This window comes from Rhinolophus sinicus, chromosome 8 (assembly GCF_057876585.1).
Source record: "Rhinolophus sinicus isolate RSI-liver-muscle chromosome 8, RSI-T2T, whole genome shotgun sequence".
NCBI lineage: Eukaryota > Metazoa > Chordata > Mammalia > Chiroptera > Rhinolophidae > Rhinolophus > Rhinolophus sinicus.
Window position 1 is genome coordinate 63,787,943 of NC_142508.1, and position 21,862 is coordinate 63,809,804.

Genomic DNA, 21,862 nt, shown 5'->3' on the forward strand with positions numbered 1-21,862 from the left:
TTCTCAAAGCATGGCTTTTAGAATTTTACTCATTCAAGTGTTTATTATTGAGTGCTATTAAATGTCTGGCACTAACAAAGACGAATGGTACAAAATCCCTGCTCTCTAGGGCCGCTCATGCTACTGGGAGCCTGAAGATAAACAGGGGCCGGATAATGTGGTAAGTACAAGAACAGACCATTTGCCAAATGCTTGAATCTAACTGTCGAGGGGCACAAGGCCTTTATGAAGGTTCCTGAACTAAGATTCAAAGGATGACTTAGGGGGTTCTATAAGCATACAACATAGGGAAGGACACTGCAAGCACAGAAAACGTGTGCAAAGGAACCTAAGCATGAGCATGGCACAGCAGAGAAATCAGCACTCTGGTGTTTAGGTGGCATGTAAAGAAGAGCAGGCAGGGGCCAGAAAGTGACTAGTCTCTTAAGCCATTTGCAGGGCTAAGTAATTAGATCTCTGTGAAAAGGAATGGAAAATCTAGAATGACATCCAAGTTTCTAAATAAGGCACTTGGGTAATGGGGGCATCTATTAAGCTCAGAAGAAGGAAATCTGGGAAGAATCTGACAAGAATTTGACAAGTTCAATTCTGCCCAGCTCAACTTGAGGTGTTTATGGGACATAGAACATCCAGACTGAAAGATCCTATAGTCAGAATTCTGTCCTGATCTAGAACTCAGCAGAGTTTTAAGCTTAAGGTGTTTTAATAAACTGCCTATCATCATCAACCAGATCATACACGTCTGTAGAAAATCCATGCAAAATTCTTAGCAACTCAGGGTGGCTCACCTAAGTTTTCCAGAGAAATTAGTTTTCTTCCTCTCACCCAAGATACGCTATACCTAGTTTCCACATACTGTCCTCAATAAGGAGAAGAAAGTACAAGGTTTGAGGATTATAGGACCTACTGACATTGGGGGTCACAAACTTATCTCACATTTGACAGTCAAATGTGCAGACAACCTGTACTCTCATTTTTGTCTATAACTAACCATCTTTCACAAGCCTCTGTATGCTGATTAACATGGGGAAAAATAACTTTTTAAAAATTCAATGTCCAAACTGGCTTACACAATCCCTTTAGAATAGCTTCCATCCCTTAGCTGGTGTTCTCCTCACCCCCCCTTCTCTCCCTAAGGACTGCTGGTGTATGAAGAGAGGCGTGGCGTGTACCTGACGTGGTGGCCATGGAGGAAAGGGGCCTACTCGTCATGCGGGTCCTTGGATGTGCACTGGCCAGAGTCTGTTGATCTCTGATACAATGTCTCATAGCCTGGTTGCTGGGGCAGTGCTCGCCTCCAAAATCCATTCCATGGCTGGTGGACCTGGGACCTTTGCTTGTGGTTCGGCTACTCTAAGAGTGCTCCCAGGCCAAGTGGCCTCACCTCAGCCCATCTGAGGTCCATCTGTAACTGTGGTTAGGGCCAGCTCGGGCATCTTGTGCTGTGGGATTCGGCACAGAGCAGAGATCTTCCCCCACTGTGGCCATCTTCTCTTGCTATGCCACACACTAGAATCATGGTGGCTCAGGCAGCCAAACCTCAAAACCCTCATTCTACTTCCCTCACAGCGCTGTCAAATCAGTGGGCTGTACACAAGTGCAGGAAAATCTGAGATCTTCCTGAGTCCCAAACAAGGCACAAGATAGTAGGAACTGCTCCCTGCCCTCAGGGACCCTCACTTGTCCAACACCCTTCCCACGCTCCAAGACATGAGACAAAGCCCAAAGAAGGGAACACTCCCATCTGACCACCCTGCTTGTCTTCACCCTTCACTTCCCTTGGAAGGAAAAGGAGTGGAATTTTTTATTTTCACCTCCCTTACATCATATTTTCATTCTTCCTGATTCTGGCTAAGCCTTAGTGGGGAGCAGGACAGGACACTTCCTTAAACTATTGGACTAAGGTCCCTATAAACTGAGATCTCTAAGCTAGGATGAGAATGTTTGAACCCCAACAATAAACACAGCTTAGGCTGAGGGTGGTGTATCTGCTATATGTTTTTCTTCCAAATCTAGTAAGACGATAAATAGAGATGCAAAGTTCAAACGATTTGCTTCCACAGTTGCAGAACCATTATTCTATGCTCTGGACTTAACAAAAATAAGAACTCTTTCAAGATACTAGGGTTTGTGGGGACTATCTCCCTAAATTGAAACACAAAGATGGACCAGAGGGAGTGATGTGAGTAAGAGAGCAGTACAGGAATTCCTAGCACTCACACCTTCCCAGAAACACCAATTTGAACAACTATCCACAGGCAAAAATACTTTCACAAGAGGTAAGAAATTACAGCACATGGGTAGAGCATAGAAATAAGAAAAGATGCATTGAAGAAGATAGGGAAGACAGTTTCACATTTCTCCTGTCACCCTTTCCTCAAGCCTAGGCAGCTCAGCAGTGGGGAGACACCCTCTCTGTGGGGGAAGGAAAGTGAAATGAGCACCCAACTTCACCACAAACCCCAGCACCAGGGACAGGCCAAGCTCCTACCCCACCCTAGCTATAGCTCGGTCCTGTGGTCCCAGATGGTTCCTCCGGCCTCAGGACCTCAATCCATCCCCGCACCAAACTGGCTGTGGCAGCATCCCCGGGGACTTGAATTATGGACCTAAGAGATATACAGAACATCCCATCCAACAGCAGCAGAATACACACTCCCCTCAAGTACACACAGAACATTCTCCTGGATAGATCATATCTTAGGTCACAAAGCAAGCCTTAGCAAATATAAGAAGATTGAAAGCATACCAAATATCTCTTCCAACTATAACATTATAAAACTGGAAATCAATAACAGGAGTAACACTGGAAAATTCACAAACACTGTTAGTTAAACAATATATTCCTGAATAACCAATGGTTCAAAAGGGATATCAAAAAATACCTTAAAATAAATAAAAATTAGAATACAACATACCAAAACTTATGGGATGCAGCAAAAGCAGTCCTTAAAAAGACGGTTATAGTGATAAAAGTCTACATTAAGAAAAAAGATTTCAAACAACCTAGCTTTATACTTAAAGGACCTAGAAAAAGAAGAACTAAGCCCAAAAATGGCAGAAGGAAAGAAAAAACAAAGATCAAAGCAGAAATAAATGAAACCAGAAAAACAATAGAAAAGATCAATGAAACTAAGAACTGTTTTTGAAAAGATAAACAAAATTAACAAACCTTTAGCTAAACTAAGAAAAAAAAGAAAGAAGACACAAATAAAATAAGAAATGAAAGAGGAGACATTACAACTGATACTACAGAAATATAAAGGATAATTAGAGTCTAACTACCATGAACAATCACACACCAACAAATTGGATAACCTAGAATAAATGGATAAATGCCCAGAAACATACAACCTACACAGACTGAAACATGAAGAAACAGAAAATCTTTTTGAATAAGGAAAACAAAGCGTAATCAAAAAACCTCCCAACAAAGAAAAGCCCAAGATCAGATGGTTTCAATGGTGAATTCTACCAAACATTTAAAGAAGAATTAACACCAATCCTTCTCAAAATCTTCCAAAAACTGAAGAAGAGGGAACACTCCCAAACTCATTTTATGAGGCCAGCATTATCCTGATACCAAAGCCAGATAAGGACACTACAAGAAAAGAAAACTACAGGCCATTATCTCTGATAAACATGAATGCAAAAATTCTCAACAAAATACTAGCAAACCGAATTCAACAGTACATTAAAGGGATCATACACCATGATCAAGTGGGATTTGCACCTGGTTGGATTTACACCATGGATGGGTTCAACATACACAAATTAATAAATGTGATACACCACATGATCATCTTAATACAAGCAGGAGAAGCATTTAATAAAATTCAACATCATTTCATGTTTACAACTCTCAACAAGTTAGGTATAGAAGGAACATATCTCAACATAATAAAACCCACATATGACGAGCCCACAGCTAACATCATACTCAATAGCAAAAGTTGAAAGCTTTCTTTCCAAGATCAGGAACAAGACAAGGGTGGGTCACCCTCACCACTCTTATTCGACATAATACTGGAAGTCCTAGCCAGAACAACTGGGCAAGAAAATGAATAAAAGGCATCCAAATCAGAAAAGAAGAAGTAAAATTGTATCTGTTTGCAGATGATATGATCTTATATACACAAAATCCTAAAGGCTCCACAAAAAAACTGTTAGAACTAATCAACAAATTCAGTAAAGTTGTGGGATACAAAATCAGTTGTGTTTCTATATACTAAAAGAAAAATCTAAAAAAGAAATGAAAACAATCCCATTTATAACAGCATCGAAAACAATAAAATACTTAGAAATAAATTTAGCTAGGGTGGTGAAAGATCTTACACTGAAAATCCTAAGACATTGATGAAAGAAAATGAAGAAAACACAAATAAAGGAAAAGATTCCTCAGAAAATTAAAAATAGAACTACCATATGATTCAGCAAGCCCCCTTCTGGGTGTATATCCAAAGAAAATGAAATCACTATGTCTAAAAGATGTCTGCACCCCATGTTCATTGTAGCATTATTCACAATGGCCAAGACATGTATACAACCTGTGTCCACTGACGGATGAATAGATAAAGAAATGGATAAAGAAAATGTTATATACCAGGGGTGCCAAAAAAAATGTATACACATTTTAAGACATGTTATCTATGCTCAAGCAGTAGTTCACTGCGATCATAAGTGTCTGGACGCTGATGGTAACCACTTTGAGCACCTCTTGTAATTGCAGAAGTCAAATATGACATATTCATATTTTGTTATCGGTATGTATTGAGTATTACAATACAGTTTTTTCCTTTCTTAAAATGTGGATAGGGCCAGATGGTGGCTCAGGTGGTTGGAGCGCTGTGCTTCTAATGCCAAGGTCGCCAGTTCGATTCCCACATGGGCCAGAGAGCTGCACGTGCCTCTATAGCCAGGAGTGTGAATAACAACTCTCCCTGGAGCTGGGCTGCTGTGAGCAGCTGGAGGTTGGTGTGTGCTGCCATGGGCTGCTGAGTGCTGCTGCAGGCTACCATGTGCTGCCATGAGCGGCTGACAGCCAACGACCGACTGCCTCAGCAGGGGGAGTGCAAGGCTCCTAATACCAGCCTGGGCCAGGGAGCTGTGTCCTACACAACTAGACTGAGAAACAATGGCTTGAACCAGAGTTGGGCGAGGGGGAGGCAGAAAAAGGGGGGGAGAAATGTATATACACTTATGGGCACCATATATATATATATATATATATTTCACCACATATATTTCACTATGTATACATATATTTCATTATGTACATATGTGTATATGTACATACTAAAATATAATTCAGCCATAAAAAGGAAATCCTACCATTTGTGACAACATAGATGGACCTTGAGAGCATTATGCTAAGTGAAATAAGTGAGGTAGAAAAATACTGTATGATCTCACTAAACCCAAACAAAGTAAAACTCATAAAAATAGAGCATAGTGGTTGCCAGAGGCTGGGGGTAAGGGAGACGCTGGTGAAAGGGTACAAACTTTCAGTTATAAGACAGGGATCTAATGTACAAAATGGTGACTAAAGTTAACAATATTGTATTATATATCTGACAGATCTTAAATGTTCTCGCCACAAAAAAAAAAATGGTGATTATGTTAGGTGATGGAGGTATTAACTAACCTTATTGTGGTAATCAGTTTGCAATATACAGAGGGTGCCAAAAAAAAAATGTACACACATTTTAGGAAAGGAAAATTGTATTAAAATTGTAATAATATATACAGGTAGCAAAAGATGAATACAAGTCATGTTTGACTTCTGCAATTACAAGAGGTGCTCAAAGTGGTTACCATCAGCGTCCAGACACTTCTAATTTACAGCAAACTACTGCTTGAGCAACACTGACCAAAGTGTCCACTTGTACACATTTTTTGGGCACACAAACCACCCCCCCCATATATGTGTATCAAGTCATGTTGTACACCTTATACTTCACATTGTTATACCGTGTTTCCCTGAAAATAAGACCTAGCCAGACCATCAGCTCTAATGCGTCTTTTGGAGCAAAAATTAATATAAGACCCTGTATTATATTATATTAATATTATGTAAGACCCAGTCTTATATATTATAGTAAAATAAGACATATTATTTTTTGTTCCAAAAGACGCATTAGAGCTCATGGTCCCGCTAGGTCTTATTTTTGGGGAAACACGGTATATTAATTACATCTCAATAAATCTGGGGGGAAAAACATGAAAAAAAATGATCAAAGGAAAAGAAAATATATTACCCTTAAGCTCTCATCAGGTCCTTAAAATTAAGTCCAGAATTCAATGAACAAAAGAAAGGGATTACTTATAACCGCTTCTGCATTCTTCTGAACGAATTCAGCCCCCAGTAGTGGCTACAATACCAAGTATGATTTCAATTCAGTTCCATTAAAAAAAAAAAAGGGCAACATGTAAAACAACTTCCTTATTATTTCAAGTCATCTTTTTATACTCTAAACGTATTTTAGTCCAAAAAGTGCTTCCTTATCAATCTCAATCTCTGATCTTCTGATCGCTACTAAATCTTTAATTATAAAATTAAGGAGGAACATCCTTCCAAGAGCTTTACATAATATTTGCATATCTACTCTGTGTCGAATAACATTATATAACAGATGAAACAAGAATGCCTACTTTGAATCAGGGACTAAACACCAGCCAGCAAGCTTTAACATATCACACAACAAGGGTTGACTTAAATTTTCTTAAAGTTCTTTAAGCAGTAGTAGCAATCATCTCACTGCCAAATCAAAAATATTAAAAGGAATGAGGAAAAGCTAAAGATGTGTTCCCCAAAGTAGGAAGAGTACCTGTAATATGTGATGGGTAGGACCCAGAAAGAGTACCAAAAGCTTCCTAATCACACTGGACGCACGCTAAGATTCAGAGAAAAAGTCTCCTGGTTATTCTTCAGAGGTCGTATCATCTGGTTATATCAGGAAGGTAACAGGTGTTTAAAGACAGGATAAACAATTGTATGTCAACTGTAATTGAAAATAAAACTTTACTTTAAAAAAAGCAGATAAATAAGTGAATAATTCAAATTGCTTAAGTATTGTTTTTGTATAAACAGCAACTTAAAATTAGAAATATAAACTTGTATGGATTTTAAGTAATTTGTTTTCTACAAATAAGCTTAAGTCCTTGTTGCCTACATTTCCCCATTTAGTCTTTTTTTCTCTTTCCCAGCTAAATATGAAAATATATTTCCATATTGCCTTCCATTTTTTCTTCCTTTTCTGTTTTTATTTGAAAAGCAACCTGAATGGTCTGCCTCCAGGCACAAACTGCGTTCTTCCAGCCCTACTTAAATGGTAGGTAATATAAAGACCGGTGGAAAACATAAACACAGGTTTGATTACCTGCTAAGTGTCCACAGTGAAAATTAAGGGGAAATCACGCGCCAATAAAATGACAAGCGACAAATTACCAAATCTACTGTAAGGACGCCCCTTAATGCTAGATTTAGTTAGTTTCTCTAATAAATTCTAGAGGATTTTGACTGGAAACGAAAGTGAACACTTTCTGGATGGTGGAAATATTAGTTATTACTATTTATATTTTTTTCTTGGTATTTTTTTCTAGTCTTCAGATGGGAGGTGGGGAGGTGAGAGGCCACTGAGGCGCAAAGCTGCCGCAGAGAACGGTGCGGGCCAAACACAAGGAAGTCAACCTTTATCAGTCTTCAGTCTCCCTTTAGCTTTCAAGCCCAGGGAAACTCGCAGCTAGTCACCCAAGGAAATTCCCGCCTTTCTCTGGGATTAGCCCTCCTCGAGCGGGCGACCGGAGGGACCGCGGGAACGACGCGCGCGCGGCACTCTGGGAGCGGAAGAGCCGGAAGCCGGAAGAGGAGGAGCTGGGCCTGGAGGGTCTGCTGGAGTCCCTGCCGCTGAGGCTACCTGTGTTTTCGGGTGTTTTCGGCGAGCGGGGTGTGTCGCGATGCCGGAGCTGGCGGTGCAGAAGGTGGTGGTCCACCCCCTGGTGCTGCTCAGTGTGGTGGATCATTTCAACCGGTGAGCGGGCAGCGCGGGGCGGCCTAGTGGGGCTGGCGGCACAGTCGCTGCTGAGTCACGGGCACTCTGGGGAAGGCGCAGCGGCCGCAGGATCGCTGACGGGCGGAGGGCGGCCCTGACTCGCCGAGGGGCCCCGACCAACCTCGGTTCCGGAAGCCCAAGGCCACCCAGCATCGTCCCCCCGCCCCAGCCGGCACTCCGGGTCCTGCCGGTTTCTTTTACCAAGTCCGTACGCTGCCAGAGTATGGGGGGCAATCTCCAGTTCGCCCTGATCCCCCAGGCCTCGTGCCCATCTGTCACCTCGTCTGCCCCTGTTCACCTTAAAAGACTCTGTGTCTCGTAGGAAAGCCCTTCAGACTCGCTCTTCTGTGCCTCTGAAGGCTGTCACCGAAATTCTGGTCTCAGCACCCTGAAGGGTTCCTTGGAAGAGCCGTGGTTTAAACTTGTGAAAGTTTCTAAGCAGGAATCTGGTTTTACGATTGCTTGAAAGTAGATGAGGTGTCAGTTATCTCTTTTAAGAGTGAGATCAGTTGGAGACTTTGGCATTAAAGAATAAGATAACATCCAGAGATGTTTCTTCCGTCTTCCCTTGCTTGCTTTCAAGCTGTTCATCCCGCTGGACCTGTTACACGTGTTCATAAGTTTTACAAGACAATTACTTGAATTGGCAAGTGTGGAGACCCAGTTGGGAGCATCTGCTGTAGGGTCATATAGTTTTTAAGTGCCCATTCATTCTCCTGCATCTTGCTTTGTACAACTCCTAATTCAACCAAAGCCAAAAACAAACTTGAGACCCCATGCGGTTTAGGGTCCCCAGTTCCGTTCCGTTGCTCTGTAGGATCCCCAGCCTAACAGGATATGCGGCTTTGCCACTGTACAGTAATGACGGTTTTTCTCCAACAGGATACTGGAGGTGCTAATGGGAGCAGGTACCATTTCGGTTCTATTCAGTAAACTCAACAAACAGCTCTTAAAGGCATAGTGCAGGTAGACACACTGCTAGCTGCTGTGTCAGATAAGGAATGTAGGGTTTTATGAAAGGATTTTTGTAGACCAAAAGAAAAGCCAGTTAAGTGTGGAAGTTTTCTTTGACATGTGAAAACTCAGTGCCTAAGATTCCCCCCCACCAAAATCAGAACCACCAGGAATACAAAATCCCTAACTTTGTGTGATACAGACCCCAAATTTAGTAAGCATTTATAAATTCTTAAATAAATAATTTAGTTAAACCAATGTGAAGCCACCGACTGTTAAGGGTACTATTAAGGATCATACTTCATTTCCCAGTGGCTTTTGTATCTCCTTTTAACAGAGTTGTACTGTGTCTGTCTCACTTGCTACACTTGTAGCTCCTTAGGACAAAAATCACTGAGGTGTGATATGGAGATAGAAATTCTGAAGTAAAATCTCTCATTCAGCCCTGCTCTCAGTGTGATTAGTCACCAGCTCACTTCTGACTTCCTTCTAATTAAGCCATTTGGAGAGACCGCAAATGACACACACGTGCCTTGGGTCAGGATCACTTTCTGAGCCCCTATCTGGTTCAAGGAATTATAACATCTAGTGGGGCTTGTTGCCATGGAATAGATATTCCAGAGAACAGTTATCAAGCTGGACCGTAAAACTGGTTGTACTGTAGCATCTTTATCCCTGAAAAGATTCAAGGATAGAAAAGATGAGGAAAGTTAAAAGAGAAAGGTAAGCTACAAAACAAATAACATAAAGTTAAATGTGGTAACATAACTTAAATGTGTTTTTCAAACACCAACCAAATAACATTTTAAAACTTAAGATCAGGAGAGTTTTTGTGTTCTCCATTTTAAATTTCTATAAAGCTTGAGATTTTTCCAAGCTTGTATTCCTTTGCAGTTAACAGCGAGTAAAATCTACCAGTGTACAAAGTTCATGAATTACTCATTATATTTATTAGAATTTAATATTAAGGACTGACCTAACTCTATTACATTTCTTTAGTGGGATTAGTTCCCAGGTCAACTCATTCAATTGTATCTGTATCATGAATATTTCCTCTTGAGTATCTAATTGTTGGCACATCTCTGTGTGCCTATCAGACTGACCTGCTTTCTCATTCAGAATAGGCAAAGTTGGAAACCAGAAGCGTGTTGTTGGTGTGCTTTTGGGGTCATGGCAAAAGAAAGTACTCGATGTATCCAACAGTTTTGCAGGTAAAGGACAAGTTTTATGTTTTTCTGAGCCTGGTTAAAATGTCAATTAACTTTAACATTAAAAAAAAATTTGTGATTTCCTATTTTTTACTAAAAGCCAGGATTCTAATTAAGAATTGCTGTAGAATAAAAAGGGAGGCTAAAGGCTACACACTAAACTGGATAGTAAATAGTTTAAATTTGTAGTCATACAGTCTCCGTTGCAACTACCCAGCTCTGCTACTATAGCAGGAAAGCACTTATATAGTATGTAGACAAATGGGTGAATCTAGTCTACTAAAACTTTATTTATAAAAATAGACAGTTGATGTAGTTTGTAAACCCATGCCCTAAACTGTTAACCATGACTACGGGTTAGCAAGGGGAAGTTGGAGACCATTACCCTTTTATTCTGTTTCGTGAGTCTTTTTACAAGAGCATATCGATGTATTTTATGATTAAAACAACAACAAACAAGAACAAAATAATTGCTGGCGTGACCTCTGGACTAGAGGTCACTGACTCCAATGACTAAAAGGAGCAGATAGTAATGCAGTTTGTCACAAGGGAAACATTAGGAAGAGATGGGGCTTTTAGCAAACTGAAGACCATGTGTCCTTTTTAAAGGGGGCATCTTCTATCTGGCTCTAGGTCATCTGATTTTTCAAGAGAAGCTAGAAGTCTGGATTTTTCTGTGAGACTTCCTAGTTTTTAATGAAAGCAACTCAAAAATAATTTTAATATGGTGTTGGACAAACCACCTATGTGGATCAGATCTGGCCTGGGGGTCTCCAGTTGTTGCCTGTGCTCTAGAGTTCTATCCAGCACCCTAAACTAAATCTTACTTTTTTTTTCTTTAGTCCCTTTTGATGAAGATGACAAAGATGATTCTGTCTGGTTTTTAGACCATGATTATTTGGAAAACATGTATGGAATGTTTAAGAAGGTCAATGGTATGTCTTGATTTTTTTTAAGAAGGTTTTGTGGCATTGATTTACAATCTGTGAATGTGTGTAAAGTTCTTTCTTTTTTAAGTATTCCCTTTAATGTCAAGGGCCTTTTCCTTAGCTAAACTTAAGTAGGACTAGTGGTAGTAGACGAATGAGGTAGAATAAATGAGAAACTAGAATAGCAATTTAAGACCACCTAGATTTGGGGTGGGGCGAAGAGTTAGCCCTCTGCAGCAGAAAAATGAACTATCAAGTGAAATCTACCTGCCCCTGGAACTTTGGTACCACCAGGATCAATATATCTCTCCATCATGTGTATTGTTTTCATTTTATTTCATTACAGCAACAGATTGCTTTGGAAATGTTTATTCCTGAAACACTCAGAGTTGTAAACTATGTGACATGAACTTGTATTTGTTTATATGTTGCCTTAGAATTATTTTCTGGTTGTTTTCATGTATGACTGTTCTCCTAAACTAGTCTAAGATATGGATGTCTCTGGACTTCCCTTGCCGCTTATTTTCTGAGAACTCTGTTTTTGAGTTTTAGATTTCAAAAGTACGTCATTGTTTAAATAAATGTCTTCAATTTTGAAAAAGGTAGAGAGCATAACAACTGGAGTTCTTATCCTTTTGAGGGAATTACATAGATCTTCATGTAACAGTTCAAACCCACTGATTGTTTCCTTCCCAGCCAGAGAAAGAATAGTTGGGTGGTACCACACCGGCCCTAAGCTACACAAGAATGACATCGCCATCAATGAACTCATGAAAAGATACTGCCCTAACTCAGTGAGTGCACTCTAGCTTCAAAACTCTTGAATATTCTTTGCCAACTAACTCAAATGAGAGCATCTTCGGAAGGATTTGGGTAACAAATCATTTCACTGCTTTTCCTCTGTAAGCTTGCGTTAATTTGTAATGTTTTGTGTAGCATACAATAACCCAATATGTTTAATAAGGAACAGTAAACACCTGCTAAGTGCCAGGTACGTAAGTTGTCTTCCTTTGTCCTCTCAATAAGTATATGGAGCTGGTATCCTCTTTACAATAAGAAAACTGAGGTTCACAGTGGTTGGTTAGGTCCCGTAGGTGGTGGGGCTGGGATTAAAATGCTGGCTGTCTTAATTCTGATTTCCTCCTGCTTGATAAGCCACACTATACTACCTCTCAGCTTGTTAATTAATGGAGGTGAAGGACATAGTAAATGATCATTTGAATGTAAACTCATTTTTACCAAAAAGTCTGGCTCATATCTGGTTGAATGAATGAAATTGCTTCAGTACTCATCAGAATAGCTTCTACAGTTGTTCCTTATGTGCTCAGTGTGAGGTGGATTGCTAAGGTGTGTTTCTCTGCCAGGTATTAGTCATCATTGACGTGAAGCCAAAGGACCTGGGACTACCCACAGAAGCATATATTTCAGTGGAAGAAGTTCATGACGTAAGTCATCTTGCTGGGAGCCTAGGAGATTAGATTTGTTACTTACTGGGCAGTTGTTTTGGGGTTTTTTGTTTGTTTTCCATTTTCAAGTCAACAAACCCTCTATAACAAAAAGAAGGTTGTTGGTTTCTGTTAATAGTTTGACATTATGGGTTTTCCCTTTGAGTGTTTAAATCACTACATTTTAGAAATAGAAAGGACCAGAGAAATCTAAAGTCCCATTTTACAAAGGAAATTGAGGCCCAAGGTAGTCAAATGATAGCCCAAAGATGTTCACAGCAAAGTAAATGGAGAGCCTGGTGAGCTTAGTGTTAACCTAATGCAGTTTCCTCTGTTGGGCCCCCTCTGGGCCAGTATTCCTTCCTCCTTGAAGATTTTCAATCCCTAAGACTAGAGCATAGATTTTCAAATAGAGTAAGTCAGAGCTGCCTGGAGCTAGATGACAAGACCCATCTGTATGATTTGACACTTGAATACTCATCTTCTCCTCATCCAGAACCTGCTTTGTGGTTCGTTAACTTGTACTTTGGGTGTAGACATAAAGGGCTGTCAGAATATAGCTTTTTCTCTATTTCCGGGAAAACTGAACTCCAATTCTAGGATAGAATTTGAGGTGAAAATGTGTTTGTTAGGAGCATAAAATATTTGCATCTTGTGTGTGCAGATAGCCTGGTCTTGAGTTTCCAAAGTCAAAAGCCTGAGGGATAGATTAAAATCTCTCTTTAGATTTTGATATGTAGTATTTATCCTTATATTCAGTTTTTATATCTGGAAAAAGATATTTTGGGTTAGGTCCCTGCAAATTTTCGTGGCACTGAGCTTTATCCTCCTGTTTTCTCTCTTTGTCTTGCTACTGGGGAGCTTAGATCCAATTTCTTGTCTAGTTGCCATAAGGTTTTCATGCCTGTCTTGATACAGTTATTTTTCACCTTTACGCTGCCTCTTTCAAAAAGGAATTGAGGCTGCTTAGACTCATGCATGCATGCATGCACGCACACTAAGGAAGCCAGATTTTTTAATAGCAGAGAGAGGGGACATAGGGTCATTTATAAGATGAAGCCAGGGAAAAACTCGTACCTAAAAAGGCATGTCATGAAGTCCTGCAACAGGCTTAAAGGCTCTTACCATCTTAGCATACAAAGTCAAGAGGAAAATGGCATTGGCGGGATTTATACTGTCCTGGATAAAACAGTAATAACAGCTAAGGTGTATACCACTTAGTAGAAGTTAAGTGACTTACCCAAGATCCCACAGCAACCTTATCACATACATGGCAGAGTCAGACTTTGAACCCAGGCAGTTTGGCTGCAGAGTCTGTATCCTCACTGCTGTGCTGTCCTGCGTCGCAGACATTTTACAGCCTTTACAGGAGATGTACAGCTTCCTCTGGCACTAGATCGGAGAAAAGTCTCTCCTGAGTCCCGTCAGGAAGTCCCTAGGCGATACAGTGCACCACGTCCCTGCACGGATCCTCTGATAATTCAGGCCATCAAAGCTAGTTGTTCTAATGCATCATTTGGTGCTCTGGTATCATTTAATTCGAGGGACAATAATAGATGGTTAAAAGCTATATTTTCCTCAAATATAGGTATTCTGTATATTATCTTTTCTAGAAAGAACTATTACTTTAAGAATCAGCCTAATCAAGACTTCCTAATCAATCTCCACTGTGGGATTGAGAGGATTTCAAGATTTTCCTCAGAAAACAAGCTAATGGTGCCCCAGCAGAGCTTGTCACTGAGCAGGGCCACTGTGCTGTTAGCCTAGAAAAGAAGACAGCTTCCAAAGCAAACCTTCCCCACCCTTGCCATGGAAAACCCAGTAATGCACCCACGAAGTGGTTTGGCTTAAAGCAGAGGGATCAAGGTGTGAGAAGGAACATGTGCCAGTTTGCTTTTAAGTGAGTAACTATAGTTAAGCTTCCTCTCCCAGGATGGAACTCCAACCTCAAAAACATTTGAGCATGTGACCAGTGAAATCGGAGCAGAGGAAGCTGAGGAAGTGGGAGTCGAACACTTGTTACGGTGAGACCTAGCATGGCATCAGGATCGGAAGCAGCCCAAGCGGCCGCTCGGAGGAGGGGAGACAGCCATATCAGGGGTACAGAGCCCTGGGTTCTGGGCCTGGGTCATCTCTGAAGGGTCTGGGGTTATGATTGATGACTTTGTGACTAGTGCGCCTTGTCTGGAAACTGTATTACTATGACAGAAATAAGTGTGAAAATAAGTAGGCATATCCTCTTCCAGTGTGTGTCCTTTTCAGGGAATGTAGCGAGCCAGTTTTCTGCAGAGAATCTACTTCTTGGGATGGGTTTTATTTTAAAATACTCATATAACCCTGACTTAGAATGGTCATAGTTTTTGTCAAACAATGACATCCCTTCCAGTTCAAACAGTTACTGCTGACTCACAGCTTCCTATAGATGCAGGTGGAGAAAATGCCACCTCTGTTAGGAACAGGGAAGTGGAAGGAGAGAGCTTTTTTCTAAGTGAGAGTAGTTTCATTTGTAGCTCTCTCTCTTTTCTTTTGAAAATGCCCTGTGATGAGAAAAATAAAATACATACCTCCCAGTGAAAACAAAATTAAGACAGTTTATCCTCAGATCTTTGTAAAATGGAGAAGTAACATTTTTCTTTGGAAAACTTGCCCCTCGCTACAAATCTTGGGTGTTTCCTCAGAACATGAGACCCTGCCTGATCAGACAGTTAAGTACACTGATGCTTTTCCCGGCCTGTCCTTGTGGATTCTTACAGAGACATCAAAGACACTACGGTGGGCACGCTTTCCCAGCGCATCACAAACCAGGTCCACGGCTTGAAGGGACTGAACTCCAAGCTTCTGGATATCAGGAGCTACCTGGACAAAGTGGCCACAGGCAAGCTGCCCATCAACCACCAGATCATCTACCAGCTGCAGGACGTCTTCAACCTGCTGCCCGACGTCAGCCTGCAGGAGTTCGTCAAGGCCTTTTACCTGAAGACCAATGACCAGATGGTGGTGGTGTATTTGGCCTCCCTGATCCGTTCCGTGATCGCCCTGCACAACCTCATCAACAACAAGATCGCCAACCGGGATGCAGAGAAGAAAGAAGGGCAGGAAAAGGAAGACAGCAAAAAGGATAGAAAAGATGACAAAGAGAAAGATAAGGAAAAGAGTGATGTAAAGAAAGAAGAGAAAAAGGAGAAAAAATAAAACATGTAGCTTTTTAATTTGTAAATTAAAATCTTATAAACTAACTCAGTGTGCCGCCAGAGGGTTCTTTTCATTTTAAGTGCTTGTTAAAAAGCTGTACTGCTGAGAGCTCTCTGCCTCAGGTCTCTCGCTGTGGCATTACATGGACGCGGATGGACAGAGGGACGGATCTCGTACCTAAACACAGCTTAGGCTGCTGTGCGTGGGGGATGTGACAGCTCAGACTTCAAATTGTGAGGAAAGTGAAGAGAAATAAACATAACATTTTTGATACTCTTCATTGTTTTATATGTAAAGCCAGGAGTTGAATTTTCCCCATCTCAAAAGACTCTTAGGGTCTGTTGCTGGCAGTTTGCAAAATTGCTAAATGGAATGCATGAATTCCAAAAGTGCTCTGCCTCGGAACACCTCGAGTTCTGACCCTTCTGAACTCCGTTGAGAGTAACACACCATGGGACTTTTGGACCCGCAGCTCTGGCACTCAGGGCTTGGGATCCAGCTCCATGTATTGTTTACCTTCAAAGACACAATTAAATGGCTTGTTTTTAAGTCTGTGTTCTAGTCGTTTTTGACTCTGGGAGTGGCGATCTGTTGTATTCAGAAGCAGCCAAAACAGTTGAAGCTGCCTTAAAGAATCATCTTAGACTTGGAATCTTTTATGAAAGCATCTCATTACTTTAAAAACACCCTGCTATAGTGAGAAGAGTGCTCAGCTGAGCCCAGAAGACCCTAGTTTGGCTCGAAATCCTCATCTGTGAAGTCCCTAGAGCAGCTTTTCCTCAGGGACACATTCAGTTTCTACTGCAGTAGGGCCGCGTACCTCAGACCACAAGGTTAACGGGGACGTTACTGAGGCAAGAACGAAGCGCCCCCAAAGTAAGTGCTCAGGGCTCCTCTTGGAGCAAATAAGGTACTTTGTCATTTGACAGACAGTAGTCACTTGGATCTTTCCTTTCTTGAGTAGTTAAAACCTTAAAGTTCTCTAATGCACCATCTGGGCTATCATTGTCCAAAGGTTTAAGAATACAATAAACTAGCACTAGAACTAAGTCAATTCAATCTCAGAAACCACTTCATAATGTTATAATACTTCAAAGTTACCAGAAGTATCCATTTTTACTACACAGACCTGCCAAAGAGCTAGCTAGTGGAAATTTGAAGGTCAATAGTATGATGTTTAACTGCACTTTTATTCTACATAAATAGAAGCATGCCCACAACAGGGTTTACTTCCAGGTTCATTAAAATTCTGAGATTTAAAAAAGGATGGCAAAGGAAGAACTATAGGGAATCACGTTTTACTTGTATGTTGCAGCAGTCAAAAATGAGATGGTTGTGCATCTAACAGTAAAAGAAATTTGAAATACACAGTTCAAAGCTTCAGAGATACTAAAAACCACAGGAGTACTAAAGGGGGTTCTGCAGTTTGGCTTCCATGTTTACAACAGACTGATGAGAAAGGAAACCTGGATCATTAACTTTCCAGGGAGTAGTCAGGAAAGCCAGGATGCCATGGTTCTGAGGCTTTAGGCAGGGGAATGAAAACGGCATCCCAAGCAGTGGGTCCTTTATAGAAGACTCAGGCGGCAATTCTAGACCACCCAGGGTTCAGGTCTGCCTTTCATAGTACAATTTGGACTTAAAAAGATTTCCAGAGTCTAATGAAATAATGCCACAGGCTTTTAAGTTTGTTGCTATTTGATAAATTAGAATGTTTATTGAGCATCTAAGAACATGGGAATACCCAGGCCTTGTTATATTTAAGTTTTACCCACATATGGAAAATTGACTTCTACCTTCCTAACAGGATCCTAAATTCCTACTTCTAACAAAAATAGTTGATAGCCTCTAGGCTCATTTTCTAAGGCAGAATTGCTGCCATCCTATATGAGAGCATGAGCATTGTAAGGCTATTGATAAAGTGTTGCTAATACAAATAGCAGCTGACTTATAAAACCCAAGGCCCTCACATAAAATGAAACCTTGCATTTGTATAGCCTGACAGTCTCAAGATGAGATTTCTAAACTACTGTTGTTTTGGAAACATTGAAAAAGTAACCTGGAAAAAGTCCGATCCCAAGACTGGATCTCGTATCCATAGCTGTAACATTACCTTCATTTCCACTTCCAAACACTTCAGAATGACTTGTTATGGAGGTCAGGCTTCTCCTGCTACTCGTGTTACAGAGACAATGGTATTTATTCCTTACTGGTTTTGTTTGATAACTAACATCTGAAATATCCCTGAACTTACAGGTTATTTCTTAATGTAAAGATGGAAACTATCGGAATGGAACAACAGCTTTGGGCCAACTAGTTAGTTAAACGTTATTTAATTTTGCTCAGACCATCAATCACTAAAGGGACAAAAGGGAAGTAATCTTACTGAGAAACTATCATATTCTCCAATGTGCTAGATGCAAAGTAAACCTTTCCAGCAGGAATTAGCATCCCCAGAAGCTTAATTCCAATTGCTAGAGGACCCTCCAGTTATGAGAACTCAACCATACACAATCACTTTCATTTCAAATAAATGACAACACAGGTCCTCATAAAATAATGAAATATCCCATTCACTGGGAAGTTACGAACAGGCCTTTTCTTCTACCATTTTCCTACAAAAATATCTATAAAGCCAAAATAAGACGAGAATTACTTAGGGTTGTTGGTTACATATGACACTGAAGAAACTATTTCACCTGCCCCGGTCCCAGGAAATGGGAAGGCAGAAAACATTTGATTTTTGTGCCCCACAAGAGACTATGTCTACAACTTCCCTAAACAAATTCACTCCAAATTATTACACAGAATATAGGCAACTACTGATTTGCCCATCTCTATGCCATTCAACTCTTGGCGTTACCTATTTTTGCCTGGGAGTTAGCTTTCAAAAAAAATTAATGGCTATTCTTGTCGGGGGAGTAAGGGGAAAGAGAAAATGACATAGTAGAGAAATGGAAGTGAGGAATGAAACCAGGGACAGAAAGGACGGAGAAACTGTGAAAATGAATCTATTTCCAGGGCCTAAATCAAGAGCAGTCTATCTGAGCCCTCCTCTTTGGAGCCAAGCTGTTCTTTGACACTAGGTGGCACCATTGACTAATCTCATCTCTTGGCAAGAGAAACATCTGATTGAAGGTCCACAGCAACTGGGGAACCTTCCCCAAAGTTGCTTCCTGGCACTTCTGCTTTAGGCTGCAACCATCCAGGTAAGATTTTGAAGGAATTTGGAGAGTGTATGGGTACAGAAAGATCGGGGCAAGTTGCCACACCTCCAACCCTTGCTGTACTCCACCCACATTACTGCTTATGGGGTGAGTATACAAGATTTTCTCTGCCCTTCAGATATCATGTTTTGATTTCTCCACTGCTGACACCACTCCTGATTTCTTTAGAGACCGTATTCAGTGGTGTGGTGGTGGTAAATGTGTAACAACCAGTTCTCCCAAAAAGAGGGAAGAGGGCGTTGATTTGTAGCCTTTCCCAATTTCCTTGGTGTAACTACTCCCATCATGGCTGACTCCACTATACCAACATAAGTTGGGAAGAGATGCACAGTATAACCTAAATATAGATACAGTAGATAAAAATAACCTCAGGAACACACATGATAGTAAAAGTTAGTGCAATAATTAGGATACGATTTTGAGTATTACCTTTATAGATATATTTCATTGTAAATTTCCACAATTTGCCTCCTATATTAGAATCTCTGGGAATCTGTTTTTAAGAGGCCCTCCATGTGGTTCCTGCACACATGGAAGCTAGAGAACCTTTATTTCGATGTAGACAAATCTATCAGTCTTTTGCCGTATGATTAGCACTCTGTAGGTCATATTTAAGAAGTCCCTTCCCAACTCAAGATCTCTTCTCATACACACACGTCTGTTACACTCCACAAATGGGCTTCCATCTCTGCAGCTTAGCACCCATGTCCGACCTCTGTACGCTGCAGCATACAGCCCTCACTAGTCACCAATGGCTCCCCTTTGCCAACCGAGATGGCCCTTCTCAGCCCTGACCTCTCTTGACTTGCCCTCTGAAGGCCTCTGTCATGGCGCTCGTCCCTGCTCCTCTGGGATCCTCTTGGCCTCCTTTAGCTCGTTTTCCCTTAAGGCTTCATCTTACTCAACCTATCACATATTTTTTAAAATCCTCAATCTATCTGATGCCTCTAATTCCAATACTTGCTTCTCCTCTTTATTCCATATCCTGGCTAGTCACCCACTAACCCAGAATTGGGGAGTCAGACTGGTCACCTGCTCACCTTCAGCCTCTACATCCATCCACCTCTTTGTCCTCACACGTGGACCATCTCTGACATCTGCACTCTGCATTCCCACTGCCCCCTATGTTCCAACATTCCTCTGTCTCTCCGGTTCTGTTGCCAGGGTGGCCTACTTGCAGTTCCTGCTTACCTCCTTACCTGCCCTCTCCTCCATATTCTATTCTCACGCTAGAGTTGGCTGGAGGATGAACCTCAGATGGAGAGTTCCTGACTCACTGTCATCATCGTCACCACTTTTAGGGCCCAAAAAATCTTGTTTGATTTTTGTTTAAAACCTTTATCCTGACTTCCACCATCATTCTAATCCCCCTAACACATATATATATATACACGCAATCAATAATCACTTAGATGCGTTTAATGTTCTTAGATATGGATGCATCCCGGAAGAATACGCAGCATCACTTTGTATGTGCACGTGTTTTAATTTACATACAATATATTTCCCCTTAGGTCTTATTCTTTCCTATCCTGCCCTTTTTTAATTCAGAACAACGTTGTAAAGCTCCATCATCATTGCTACATGGATAGACCCATTCAGTTCATAACTTTTAACGGCTCGTGGCAGAGGTAACTATGTGTTTCTCAAATCCCATTTCACACCCCTCGTTCTTGGACATACCAAACTACACTCCCCATCCATGCTGTTGGAGTGGGCCACGAGGTGAGTCAGAGACAATGAAAAGATGAGAGCAGGCTCAGGCAGTGAAAAGCCCCTCCTGCCTCTCTCTTCGCAGGCCTTGGCCATAGACAAGCCACACGCTGGGACCCACACTAACCTGCCAATATCATTCAATCCTCTCCTACTCACCCTCCATCAGTTCCCAGCCACACCAGCTTTCTACTAGTTTCTGGAACATGCCAGTCTCTTTCCCACTTGGGCCACTATACCTGACAGGTCCAGCCCTAGATGTGGTTCTTTGTTTGACTGGCTCCTTGTCTTTCAGGTCTCCAGGCTGTAACCCTCTTTCGAGATGCTTTCCCTAAAGCTCTATCTATTTACCCAGGGCACAGCATGGTGACTTTTGCTAACCATACTGTACCGTATACGTGAAAGTTGCTAAGAGAGTAGATCTTACATTTTCTCACCACAACACAGCCGTAAATGTTCTCAACAACAACAAAATGGCAATTACGGAAGGTGACAGATATGCTAATTAACCTTATTGTGGCAATCATTTCTCAACATATACATGTACAACATTGTCACATTGTACACCTAAACTTATACAGTATATGTCAATTATATGTCAATAAAGCTGGAAGAAAATATTTATCCAGGGGTTTCCATTACCCAGTGGCAGACAACTTATTCCTCTGGGTTATGTAACCCCGTTGGAGAGCAGGGATGGAATAAGAGTCAAAATTTAATGTATCAGCTACTTCGCCCTATCCCATAGGCCCAATATTTTTTACCAGTGTGAACCGATCACAAGGAGTTGGCAAACAACCATGACTGTAAAATCCAAAAGCTCAAGGGTAAAATGAATTCTGTCCCAGAAGCAGCAACGCTTCCACACCCAGAGCCTACCACAGCCCAGATCCTCATGAGGGAGGCGTCTGTTGAGGTGGGAGACATGTCCCCTTTGAGCCAACCTCAGCGGGAGTCCTGGAGCTGCAAAGGCCGGCCTTCAGGCTAATTTACTGCTGTAGTGGCACCACCTACTCTGCAGCTCACCCTGCAATTACACAGGAAACGGACCCAAAATTGTCCTTGAGAGACTGGACATGACTCTTGCCAACTGCGTTTGGCTGGAGGCCCAGAGAAGCACTAATGACATCCCCAGGCAGAGTG

At 41.3% G+C, this 21,862-nt stretch overlaps 1 protein-coding gene across 1 annotated transcript; it reads left to right on the top strand.

The window, feature by feature from the left end:
- The first annotated feature begins 7,849 nt into the window (after nt 1-7,849).
- PSMD7 (proteasome 26S subunit, non-ATPase 7) lies at nt 7,850-16,328 on the top strand. Its single transcript, XM_019757057.3, has 7 exons — nt 7,850-8,030; nt 10,125-10,216; nt 11,056-11,148; nt 11,839-11,936; nt 12,507-12,587; nt 14,520-14,611; nt 15,341-16,328. Exons 1-7 carry the CDS (start codon nt 7,957-7,959, stop codon nt 15,777-15,779), a joined length of 969 nt encoding a protein of 322 aa, XP_019612616.1. The 5' UTR covers nt 7,850-7,956; the 3' UTR covers nt 15,780-16,328.
- Nucleotides 16,329-21,862: the final 5,534 nt, after the last annotated feature.

Bases quoted from the DNA above. Each gene is read 5' to 3' on its own strand.
- PSMD7 (XM_019757057.3), top strand. From the start codon at position 7,957: ATGCCGGAGCTGGCGGTGCAGAAGGTGGTGGTCCACCCCCTGGTGCTG. The intron at 8,031-10,124 runs GTGAGCGGGCAG...TTTCTCATTCAG, and splicing joins GTGGTGGATCATTTCAACCG to AATAGGCAAAGTTGGAAACC. The intron at 10,217-11,055 runs GTAAAGGACAAG...TTTTTTCTTTAG, and splicing joins TGTATCCAACAGTTTTGCAG to TCCCTTTTGATGAAGATGAC.